Raw genomic sequence first — 12,781 nt, forward strand, 5'->3', positions numbered from 1 at the left:
TCCAGCCCGAGAACAATATTATACACTTTGACATGAGTTATATATATGTAAGTACGTGAAACTATGAACAGGGGCGTCCTCGAGGACAGCATGGTGAAACATGGACCTAGGGCCCCCACTTTCAAAGTCTTCATTTAAATTTTTTTTTTTATATAATTAGCATTTACTTGTACATTATATTGAAAAAAAAGAAAAATACACTAATAAAAACTCAAAATTATCGGAAGATCTGCGTTTGACATAAATAAATCTTAACTTTCTATAAATTTTTATTTTTTATTTTATTCTTTATCTCTCCGTAGATTCAAAAGTTTTTCTATTTCTTCTAATTTATCATTTTTTGCTTATATTTTATACCTTTGCAATATAAATGTGGGGCCCCTATTTTGGTTTTGTTTCAGGCCCTTTTTATTCAAGGACCGCCCCTGACTATGAATATGTTTATTTGTAAAAATATTAAATAAAAAACAAAGAAAATAGGTGGGAAAAGAGATAATACATGGCTTGAGTCGGCAAACCAAATGCGAGCGTATTTGGTGGACTATTTGACACGTGAGACGCCACTCTTCATGCCTCTTCACCACAAATATTTAAAACTTCCAACTAATAGCCAGTCATAGCAAAAGTGTTATATGTTGTGGAGCCCAAGTCAGTTCTCTAATTCAGTGGCCTACCTTCGTTTGACTCAGCGTAAGAGCCTAAGACCGATTCGGTTTCGCCTACATCCTCCACTAAACCCTTATTCCTAGCTTGCAACATCTCCAAAACACACAACATTTTATACCGCACAAGTTTTTCCCGTAACACATAAAAAGGACAGTTTCGATTGATTTGAGGTCGATCTCATTCTTCGGTTCTTAATATAATAAATCAGTAGGTTAACCAATTGGATTGGAGCTAGACGGATCAGTATGTCCGGTTCGATTGCACGGTTAAGTAATCTGTAGAACCTTCCAAAACGCGCGCGTTAAGCATTAGTTGTCTGTCTGGCTACCCACTGAAGTCTTCAGTGTTCCTCTCTCCTCCTCTCCAAGTAATCTGGAAAAAACCAAACCTTTTTTCTCGCTTCTTTTTTTCTCTGGAAAAAAAATAAATATTTCTTATTCAAAACCAGAGATTCGATCGAGGTTTTGATTGATCGAGAATTTTTTGGATTTCCCCGGTAGATTGAGAAGAAGCTAAATGGTTGAGGCAGAGCGCCCGGAGAATCTCTGGATCGCTTCCAGAATGCCGTCGTCGTCGTCTCCGGCGGAAACTGAAAGACGTGATTTTCCGATCGTAGATTCCACAACCGGAGCAGTAGATGTCAGAGGATTTGGAAACGTAGGGCTGCAAGTAGTTTCCCGGTCTCAGTTGGAGAAGGGCTCGACGGTGGAAAAGCTAGGGTTGACGGAAAGAGTTTTCTCCGCCGCCGGAGCTGCGTTTTTGTCCGCCGTTATTCTAAATCCTCTGGATGTCGTCAAGGTTGGTTCTTTGTTTGATGTTATTTCCTAAACCGCCGGAAAGTTATTTGCTTTAAGGGGACTTATGTCTCTGTTGTGATATTGGTTATCAGACTCGGTTGCAAGCTCAAGCTGCTGGAGTTTCTTACTCGCACCCACTCAGTGACGCCATTGGCCGCATGGCGTTCTTTGGACCAAACATGGTATGTGTCTGAATCCTCTGTTTTTTTAATTTGTGGGACAGTTGTTTAGAGGAGAATACTTTTGTCTTCATTCACCACCATGTAATAATGGTTTCTTTATGGGTGGTTCAGATGTTTACAGACTTGAGATGTTCTCCTTCATGTTCACGCGCTGGTGTTCATGGTACCGTCTCTATTTGCCCGCCTGATTGTTTCCAGTACAAAGGAACGTTTGATGTCTTCACCAAGATCATACGACAGGTGTGTTTGCAACAAGAAATTTTTATTTTTTTTTGTTCTGCTAGAGTTAGTCCTATTTCTCTATTCACTAATGCGAGGGTGATACAGGAGGGCATGGCACGCCTGTGGAGAGGGACTAATGCTGGTCTTGCTCTAGCTGTGCCCATGGTATGCTCTCCTATTTACATTTGGAGGGTTTGTTTATTTTGGTAGACTACACGGATCAGTGAACTCTCAAGTTTCGTGACAGGTTGGAATTTATCTCCCTTTCTACGATTTGTTCCGCAACCGTTTGGAAGAGTTATCTCGGGAGAATGCGCCTGCTACGACAATATTTGTGCCTCTTGTGGCAGGGTCTTTGGCACGGTCCCTAGCTTGTACAGTCTGCTATCCAGTTGAACTTGCTAGAACACGTATGCAGGTATTGTTTTGTCTCTGTAGCTCTGAATGTGTGCTGTACTTTGCAGTGAGATCTTTTGGGAGTACCTCTTTGTGACTTGCTATTCATTTTCTGTTTACTCTGTTTTTTTTTAATTAGGCATTCAAAGAAGCTAAAGCTGGTTTAAAGCCTCCGGGAGTTGTTAAAACACTGGTTGGTGTAGTCTCTGAAGACAGGACAGCAAATAACCTTCAAAATAGTTGTAAGTTGCTTCTTTCTTCTTCTCAAGCTTTAGAATTTGGCTAATAATTTGGCATCCTTGGACTCATGTTTTTCAGTTTTTAACTCATTATATGATCAGTTCTTTTTTTTTTTTTTTGAATGAATGCTAAATTTATTCATCAAAAAAACCTATTTACATCAAGTGGGTCCTTTGTGAAAAGAAATAAGATCCTAACTCTTTACATAAGAATCTTAACTCTTTCTAATCTCCTAAACCTCTGCAAAATTTTTACTCTCTTGTTTCAAACCAGTACTGGAGACTGAAGTTCATGCCTTTGATTCCCTTCATTTGGACCAGACTCAGTTTATTGCGGATCGCCTTATCAATCATCTTAACCAGAACATGCTGAGGCATAGGACTTTCCCCATGACGTCTCTTGTTTCTTTCTCTCCACAGCATATAGACCGTAATTTGAAAAGCATACCTCAGACAGAAGCGCTTCATTTTCCCCCTTGACGAGACAGAGATCAGCTCAGTAACTTCATCCCACTTGTAAGCATAAGCATTACCAAGAATTCCTTTAACCAGCTTCTCCCAAATTCCAGAAGAGTAAACACACTCAAAGAAGAGGTGATTTGTAGTCTCCTGAAACACTTTGCAGAGAACACATGTAGAGTCAACTCCTGGGTTCCAGCGAGATATCCGATCCATTGTTGCCAATCTACCTCTAGCAGCAATCCAAGTTATAAATGCAAACTTTGGGGTGGCTTGAGAGAACCAGATACTTCCTCCCCAAGTATATTTAACCCCTGTTTCTCGTATCTGCATCCATGTTTCTGTGGTAGAGAATCTCGGTTTGTGACCCGCTTTCCCCCTCCACAGATCCACATCCTCCACTTCAGTCCTCTGCTTCCTTTTTACAATTTCCAACTCAGCTTCTATATCATTCAGTAGGAGTCGTCTATGTTTCTTCCTTCTCCTTGTATTATTTAGTACTTCCTCCAAGGTAGCTTCCTTTCGAATGCCCATCTCTATAAAGCCCCTATCTCCAAGCAAATCAAACATCACCCCAAGGTCAGACCACCGGTCATACCAGAAAGAGGTGTGTCGACCATTTCCTACTGCTTTACAGTGAAATCTCTTAGCAATCTCCCTCAGTTTTAGCATCTTTTTCCATATCCACGATCCCACTTGCGTTTTCCCACTCATCACCCAGAATTGCTTCTTTTTTATCAGATTGGTTCTGACCCATTTTCCCCACAAAGAATCTCCAACAAGCATTCTCCAGATAAGTTTTAGCCCATATACCAAGTTCACTTCCTTCATTGACAATCACAACACTAATAAGATTGATTGACACCAAAAGCGATGATCTTTTTATTTTTTTTAATTGAGTCTTTGTTATACGTGTGTTCCCTTTGACAGTGCACAATTATCGTGTTCTCTGGAGAGGCTTGGGTGCACAGCTTGCCCGTGATGTTCCATTCTCAGCAATCTGCTGGGCAACTCTCGAGCCGGTAACTCTTTTGACATTGTCTTAAAACATTTTACAATTAGAGAGATGATTGCAACGCAATTTGTGCCAGAATACTTCAAACGGGAAACTGAAAGTTTGAGCTACTCTCTTGTTGCAGATGAGAAGGAGGCTTCTTGGGATTGTGGGCAACGATACAAACGCTCTTGGTATTCTCGGTGCAAACTTCTCCGCTGGTTTTGTAGCTGGAAGTATCGCTGCTGCTACTACTTGTCCTTTTGACGTTGCAAAAACAAGAAGACAGATAGAGGTTTGGTCTTGATTCGCAACCTCTTCCTCCATATAGCTTTGTCTATTTGGTTTTGATTACCATTTACTTATATCTTCGCCTTTTTCATAAATTCAGAAGGACCCTAGTAGGGCAATGAGAATGACTACACGACAGACACTAATAGAGGTTTGGAGGTATGTATGAGAAAGATTGCATTTTTAATGTGCTAATAGCTCTACGTTTGCATCGAAATGAGACATAACAATATATAATACTACACACAGGGATGGAGGGATGAGAGGACTGTTCACGGGAATGGGACCAAGGGTGGCTCGTGCAGGACCATCGGTAGGGATAGTGGTTTCCTTCTACGAAGTGGTCAAGTATGTTCTGCATCGCCAATACGCTTCATCATGACCCCAACACAGTCACTAGACAATCTTACACGTGAATGTGGATACGGCTTTAGGTTATAGCAACTTTTGTAACAACATATTAATAATTTAAAACAGGGTCAGTCCTCCAACAATGACCAACCCTTGTTTTCTCACATTTTGAGCCGGAATTTTGTTTAGCTAAAATACTGGTTTAATCCGGTTTTCTTGGTTCGATCTTTCTTCGAATTCGGTTTAAATTTAAATAGTGAGAGTATTTCATAATCTAGATTTAATTTTTGAAGAAATAACAGTAAACCTTGCACAACAATCAAACTAGTTGTGTTGACCTAAGACAAAAATACTCTCAAAGCAACACTGAGTATCATCAGTGTTAGCCCCGGCTCAAAGAAAGTTGTGTAAGTTCAACTTAAGTCAACAGAAACTTCTACAGATACATAGATTTGTTCTGTTATTAAATTCCGAGCATTTAATCCGGTTTGATGAGATTAGGTAAAGGCCAAAGCCACCAACACGCATTGACTCACACATAATTTCCTCATCTAGTTTTTAGTTTTGGAAATGAAAATATAATACTTAAAACAAACATGGGAGGCACAGCACAAGAAGGAGGTTAAAATTTGGAAGATGGAGGCAAGAAATGTGTGCTGTTTCTCATGATCCAGTATCTCTCTATCTCCACAGCTTTTCTTCCCGGTACTCTTCCTGCTATTATTTCCCACCTGGTATTTTGCAAGAAAACATTTTTTTCTCTAAGAATGGAAATACTAAGTAAATAACAAAATGTTTGATACAAGTGATTAGCTTGGATCCCATTCTGCTTATTAAGCTAAGAAGTCCCTAAGCGTCGCAAAAAGTTAAAAAAAAAAACACCTAGACACTAAAACTTAGGTCTAGTCTAGTAGTTCCTAATTAATGAAACTACGTACAAACTATAACTAATTAGAACAAGAACATGAAGCAGCAATTGAAAGATCAAGTAGGCCTAAGAGAGAGCAAGGACACATAGACCAGAAGGCGATGGTGATTAAAAAGGTCACTCTGAAACGACAAAAACGATTTTCTTCATCATCAGGCGATGGTTATATATATATATTTTTTTGTTCAACAGATCATCAGGCGATGGTAAGCGTAAGAATATAAGTACATTCCTATGTCACATGTTTTGTGGTAAAGTCGTTACATCTAATTTTGGGAGAGAAAGAAATTAAAAGAAGATATGTACCTATCGCCTACGAGTCTGTACATTCTTAAGATGAGATCTTCCTCCTGTTGGCTCATTTTGATGAAATCCCACTTTACGCTACACACTTCTGCATTTATCAAAAACAACACAAAACTTTTACTTTTTGCTCCAATATTTTTACATTCTCTTTTGCTAATCGCTACGTATGTAATAATCTCATGTCCTTCTTGATCTCATCTCTGCTCGTAAATACTTATTTCACATTCACGTAAATACAATTAGGGCTATATATATAATAAAAGGCTACGAAGTCTGTTATTGGTGTGTTTATTCACAATCGCGTAACTACATATATGTGATAATTAAGGCTACGAAGAGTCTGGTTTATTAGGGCAATATAATATATGATAACATGAACTTCAGCTAAACACGATGACTATGTCCAAAGAAAATAAAATATGGTTACGAAGAAAGAGCATGCATATATAATAAGCTAATCAAACACATTATATGAGATGGACCTTCAGAGTTGTGACGCTGACGTCGATACGTTGAATCCATCAATGGAGGTGGAAGAGGAAAGTATGAGAAACTGAAGAGAGAGCAGAGAAAGAGAGGTGGCAAACTCTTTTATTATATCATGTATCTAGAGAGAAAGAGAGAGTGGGCTTTGTTGGAGAGGTTTCTAATCTAGGACGACATACTATTTAATGTTAGCCCCACCCCCACAAAAAGTTGTTAAAATCAGACCGTAGCTTTAAAATAGTAGTATTCTTTTTATTAAATTTTGAAGAACCATGATGTTTCTTGAATTTATTTCTTGTTGGTTATACGTGCGGTCCAACTTGCTTTTGTCTTAATGGTAAAGAAGCTTGGGGACCTCAAAACCAGGTTATTAATGGTGTTATTTGTACATGTCTCGTGAAACTTTTCGAAAATTTAAAGTTACTTACGCAATTGGAGTATTTGATGCGGACCATAAGGCTACGGCAGTATGGTTCACGGTTGGCATAAGGTCGACGTTATAGTTGAGACTTGAGAGTGTATTCATTTTTTTTCCTTTTTGGACAATGACTTGAGAGTGTGTTCAATCAGGTTAATGTGAATCAAATATTGCAGCAAACGTTGAATATATGGCGCAAATAAACAAATCCTACTCGAGTTGGTTCTCTGTAGTGCGAACACTCACGAACTTTCTGAATGGTAAAACAAATATGGGAAACTCAGTAAAATTAGATTAATAGCCAAGCAAAAACCTTGTGATAAAAAAAAAAGTCAACCAAAAGCTTGGTGGCAGTCTTATTCAAAGTGGCCTTACCCTACTTTGATGTTTGACTATGTGTTGAAAACAGGGGATGATGAACAACTGATGGTGTATACTCAATAAGAATCTAGTTAAGCTAATGGAGAGAGGATGTAATTGACATGGGAATTGTATTCATGTTACTTTATCTTTGTGTTCAGTTGTCTTTAGAATTGTAATTTTGTTTATGATTTCTCAATCTATGTTATATGTTTTTATGTCAAGTTAATTTAAATTTTATGTAATTTATGTCAAATTAATTTAAATTTTATGTAATTCAATAATTATAAGTTTTTTTTAATTATAGTGTCATGCAAGTAATCTATTATTACAAGTTTTCAAATTTTTAAAACTTAGAACCTTTAATTGATTCTATCATTGGAGGGGTTAAAACTAAACAAGTATCTAAAAATTTTAATTTGATTATTTTCAATTAAAAATGATTTAGAACTCTAAAACCATATCTATTGTTGGAGATGGTCTAAGATGGGTTCATTTTCTGTTTAATAAAAAATCATTTGTTTACAAACTAGAAAAGCTATGCTAGCATTCTGAGAGCTGTGAATGAAAAAAATAAGTGACAAAATGTTAAACACATAAAAATTATAATTTAATATTATTTCATGTTTTGTTGATACACGTTTTCTACGAAAGTAAATTATTTTGTGATCATTTAGCTTTTATACCAAATCTATGGGGAGAAACAATGTGTAAGTACAGAGAAAATAGACAGTAGCTCCTAGTTTGAACTATGTTTTTGGGCAAATGACTTGACTATGTTGAAAGAGGAGTTCAATTAGTCTCCAAACGTTTCAACAGAGAGTAAAGTAAGTGTAATTAAAAGAGAACAGAGTAGCTTGAGAAGACAGGACTCACAGGGTGGCTAAAATTTAAATTACTTGCGGTAAATTAATAAATATCCTTAATTTGGTTGTGCTAACATCTACCTCAATAAAGAGAGAGGAGATGGAGTCAGTACGAATTTATATCCTCGACCGTACACTGATTTGATTTCTCTACGTACGAATTGTTTCAAATCTATTTTATTAAAACTCAAGTACAAAATTAGAGTGTTTGGAAACTTGAATAGGACTATTAAAAAAATTTGGAGTGTTTGGAAATATGAATTGTAGTCTTTAAAAAAAAATTAATTTTGTTTGGAAACAAGGATAGTAGTATTAAGAAAAAAAAAATAATGGGCTTATGTTTTTAAGAAAAATTAAAAGTCCATCATATTATAAGAAACTATCTATCTGGACCAGATTTAAAATATACGAAAACGGGTCAATCTAATTGCCTAAAACTTTTTGTTTTCTAAACTAACCATAAAACAAAATTTAAATTTTATACACATATTTCAAATCAAAATAATAATTTAAAGTTGATTTATATCAAAAATTGATTAAAAAATAATACATATATTCAAAAATGGATTTTTACTAAACTATTTTTCAATAACCATTATAAAAAAATGTTGTCAATATATATAATAAAAATACAATACAAAGCCCAATTTGAAATACCAACTCAAATTATGGTTTTTATATTTCATATTAAGTTTTAAAAATATAATATATGTAATTATTTATATAATGGTACATATAAAATACTATTAATTATATGATTACTTATATGATGGTACATATAAAATATGATTATTATATGATGACAGTATACGATATATAATAATGAATAGGGATGGGATTTCGGGCACCCATACGGGTTTGGTTCTGATCGGTTTGTGTTTTGGATTTTCGGGGTCAAAGATTTAAGCCATGTTAGGATGTTTCTAAATTTTGGTTTGAGTTTGATTCGGATCTTTGCGGGTTTGGTTCGCGTTTGGATAACCCATTTAAATTATTTTTAAAGTTTTAAATCATTTTCTATTTTAAATTTCTCAAAATCTATAAATAAAATAATATATTACCTATAAATTTGAATAACATATGTCAGAATACCTAAGCTTAACATATCAATTGACTTGATTTAAAATTTTGGATACGGAATCAATAATTATTTTAAGTATTTTTGGTGATTTGAGTATACTTTAACTATTGCAGATATTTACTTTTGACTATCTATATATATATATTTTCAAACATTTAAACCAATTTAAAAGTATCATTCTTAATGTTTTATATACGTTAAATCTAAAAATAATTAATATATATATAAGTATATAAATCTATTTTTAGATAAATTTGGGTACCCGAATACTTCGGTTCGGATCAAATTTGGTTCTCTAAATAACAAAATTTTGAATAATTCGAATATTTAATCAATTTATGTTCGGGTTTGGTACTATATTTTCCGATCGGTATCGATTCTGTTCCTTGGATTCATTTTGTAAAACCCTAATAATTACATGAAAAACAAATATCAACATATTTTTCAAAATATACACCCGCGCGCCTGCGCGGGTCAAAACCTAGTATCTTATTAAAACTCAAGTACAAAATTGGAATGTTCGGAGACTTAAATAAGACTATTAAAAAATTTAGAGTGTTTGGAAACATGGATTGCAGTCTTTTAAAAAAAATATATTTTTGTTTGAAAACAAGGATAGTAGTATTAAGAAAAAAAGTAATGAGCTTATGTTTTTTTAAAAAATTGAAAGTTATCTAGGCCACTTTTAAAATAAACCAAAATGGATCAATCTAATTGCCTAATTTGTTTTTTTTTCAAAACTAACCATAAAACAAAATTTAAACTTTATATACATATTTCAAATCAAAATAATAATTTAAATTTGATTTATATCAAAAATTGATTCAAAAATATACATATATTCAAAAATGGATTTTTACTAAACTATTTTTCAATAACCATTATAAAAAAATATTGTCAATATATATAAGAAAAATATAATACAAAGCCCAATTTGAAATACCAACTCAAATTATGGTTGTTATATTTCATATTAAGTTTTAAAAATATAATATATGTAATTATTTATATGATGGTATGTATAAAATACTATTAATTATATGATTACTTATATGATGGTACATATAAAATACGATTAATTATATGATGATAAAATACGATATATAATAATGACTAGGGATGGGCTTTTGGGTACCCATACGGGTTTGGTTCTGATCGGTTTGTATTTTGGGTTTTCGGGGTCAAAGATTTCAGCCTTATTAGAATGTTTTTAAATTTTGGTTTGAGTTCGATTTGGATCTTTGCGGGTTTGGTTTGGGTTTGGATAACTAATTTAAATTATTTTTAAAGTTTTAAATCATTATATATTTTAAATTTCTCAAAATGTATAAATAAAATAATATATTACGTATAAATTTGAATAACATATGTTATAATACTTAAGCTTAACATATCAATTGGCTTGATTTAAAATTTTGGATACGAAATCAATAATTATTTTAAGTATTTTTGGTGATTTGAGTATACTTTAACTATTTCAGATATTTATTTTTGACTATATATATATATATATATATATATATTTAAGTATTTAAACCAATTTAAAAGTATCATTTTGATGTTTTATATACGTTAAATCTAAAAATAATTAATATATATAAGTATATAAATCTATTTTTAGATAAATTCGGATACCCAAATACTTCGGTTCGGATCAGATTTGGTTCTCTAAATAACAAAATTTTGAATAATTAGAATATTTAATCAATTTATGTTCGGGTTTGGTACTATATTTTTGGATCGGTATCGGTTATGTTCCTCGGATTCATTTTTTCAAATCCTAATAATTACATAAAAAATTAATATCAACATATTTTTCAAAATATACATCTGCGCGCCTGCGCGGATCAAAATCTAGTATTTGTTTATATGTTACAACTTTTCTGTAAACGGTTTCACGGTTTCAGTATTTAAGTTAGGCCTGGGCATCCGGATCCTCGGGTCGGGTTCGGGTTGGGTCTTTTCGGATCCGTGAGTTTTGGACCCACATAGGTACTTTAAAAAATCCGGGTCGGTTCCGGGTCGGATCTTGTCGGGTCCGGGCCGGTTCGGGTCCATTTTTCTCGTACCCATTAGTACCCAAATTGTTTTCGGTTCTTTAATGTTTCGGGTCGGGTCCAAGTGTTTCGGATCCATGTTCGGGTAGATGGTACATTTTCGGGTCGGTTCCTGATTTTTTCGGATCAGTTCTATATATTTTTGGTCTAAAATATGTGTTTCGGGTCTACTTGTACCCATGAATCTTTAATTTTACCCGACCGCCAAACTTGAAATTTTGAAAACGAGCAATAACCATAAGAAAATACAATCTGAAAACCTGCAGTAGATCCGAAACACATATAAAGACTAATAAAATCTACTAACTTTCAGTTCTTAAAAAACCCGATTGGGTTCCGGGTCGGTTCTGGACCCGAACCTGCTACTCGAGGGTCCTCCATCTTTAGACCCAATAGAGTAAAATTATCGGTTCTGATTCTGGACCCGAACCTGTATTTTAAGGTCGGGTCCTCGGATCCGGGTAAAATGCCCATGCCTAATTTAAGTTTTCTATTGTTCACATGTTCAATACCAAAAATGTTCGTTAACATGACTAGAGGTAATGGTGGCGGACCCAGATTTGATTTTAAGGGGTGTCAAAGCCCAACATAATTCTTATAGAAAATAAAACAAACAAAAAATATGTACGAAGGCTGGGTCGAACTAGGGAAAGGTGTGTCAGATATTATGGAAATTGACCAAATGAGCTACAGAAGTTTTCATTGTACGTGTTACATACACAAAATTATAACCTTTAACTTGTGTCAGATGACACCCCTTCCTCTAACGTAGGTCCGCCCGACTCTCTACATGCACGCCATCTTTCAATACCGTATACGACATTACTTATACTTTCGAGCTTTACGTATGACTACATAAACTATTATGTAAAATCGTACGTAAAAGTCTACAATCTATGTATAATTGTATATCCAACCTACCTTGAATCTTAGCAGTATATGTTAAATCAAACAAGATAACCCAACCGATCTGGTTTTGATTCATTTTGTTTTTTGGGACAAAATAAATGGAAACGGACCTCCACGGCTCTATGCCTTTGTCTAATCAAACTTTCGGTTAGTGTTGGGTATTTTATCCTTTAAATTTGATTTAATTTGTTATTTATTTCGATTCGATCCGAAAAATCTGGATGTCCGTAAGTTTCTAAAACAAAACAAATATTAAAAATCAATATTCATTAAAAGCAAAGCAAATCACTAATACTAAAAAAATAAGAGGCGAATATCCGATTCGCTCCGGCTTATATACAGATAAATGTATATCTATTACTAAATATAGAATTTTAAATGTATAATCTTATACAATTATTGTTTTAACATCTAATTTTATATATAAAATTACTTATAAAATATATAATTAAGAAAAAATAAGATCTTTAGCAAAAACTACAAATATTTGTGTTATAAGAAGATTTTATTAATATTACATATTCATAAAACACATTGTTTTATTAGTTTTTAGTTTATCTTTTATATTATGTAAAGGTTATGTAAGAGAAAAACAAATTTATATAATGTTTTGTAGATTTACTTGTATTGTATAAAGTAAATAATGTATTTGTAAATATCCGTGAATATTCGTAAATATATATAAATTTTTCGGATATCCGGAAAACTGAATATTCATATTTTTCCGAAACAAAACAAATCGAAAAATCAAATATCCGTAAAGTACGAGAAAA

At 33.8% G+C, this 12,781-nt stretch overlaps 2 protein-coding genes across 5 annotated transcripts; one reads left to right on the plus strand and one right to left on the minus strand.

The window, feature by feature from the left end:
• The first annotated feature begins 675 nt into the window (after positions 1–675).
• On the plus strand, positions 676–4,827 carry LOC106440821 (mitochondrial carrier protein MTM1-like). 4 transcript variants are annotated; one of them, XM_013882582.3, is made up of 10 exons: positions 1,020–1,464; positions 1,556–1,645; positions 1,757–1,885; positions 1,973–2,032; positions 2,115–2,285; positions 2,403–2,505; positions 3,892–3,983; positions 4,101–4,250; positions 4,347–4,405; positions 4,496–4,827. In XM_013882582.3, the coding sequence occupies exons 1-10, from the start codon at positions 1,183–1,185 to the stop codon at positions 4,626–4,628; spliced, it is 1,269 nt and encodes a 422-aa protein (XP_013738036.2). In that variant the 5' UTR covers positions 1,020–1,182; the 3' UTR covers positions 4,629–4,827. The 4 variants fall into 4 exon arrangements, 3 of the variants coding, with proteins under 3 accessions (XP_048598975.1, XP_048598972.1, XP_013738036.2); XR_007317212.1 differs by lacking the exons at positions 4,101–4,250; positions 4,347–4,405; positions 4,496–4,827 and adding an exon at positions 2,777–3,096 and having other exon boundaries at positions 676–1,464; XM_048743018.1 differs by lacking the exons at positions 4,101–4,250; positions 4,347–4,405; positions 4,496–4,827 and adding an exon at positions 2,777–3,018 and having other exon boundaries at positions 676–1,464.
• A 302-nt stretch (positions 4,828–5,129) lies between these two features.
• LOC106444610 (transcription factor TRY) lies at positions 5,130–6,480 on the minus strand. Its single transcript, XM_013886067.3, has 3 exons — positions 6,314–6,480; positions 5,832–5,919; positions 5,130–5,328 (listed from the first exon to the last, which is right to left on the minus strand). Exons 1-3 carry the CDS (start codon positions 6,351–6,353, stop codon positions 5,220–5,222), a joined length of 237 nt encoding a protein of 78 aa, XP_013741521.1. The 5' UTR covers positions 6,354–6,480; the 3' UTR covers positions 5,130–5,219.
• Positions 6,481–12,781: the final 6,301 nt, after the last annotated feature.

The sequence above is a fragment of the Brassica napus genome, chromosome A1 (assembly GCF_020379485.1).
Source record: "Brassica napus cultivar Da-Ae chromosome A1, Da-Ae, whole genome shotgun sequence".
NCBI classification, from domain to species: Eukaryota; Viridiplantae; Streptophyta; class Magnoliopsida; order Brassicales; family Brassicaceae; genus Brassica; species Brassica napus.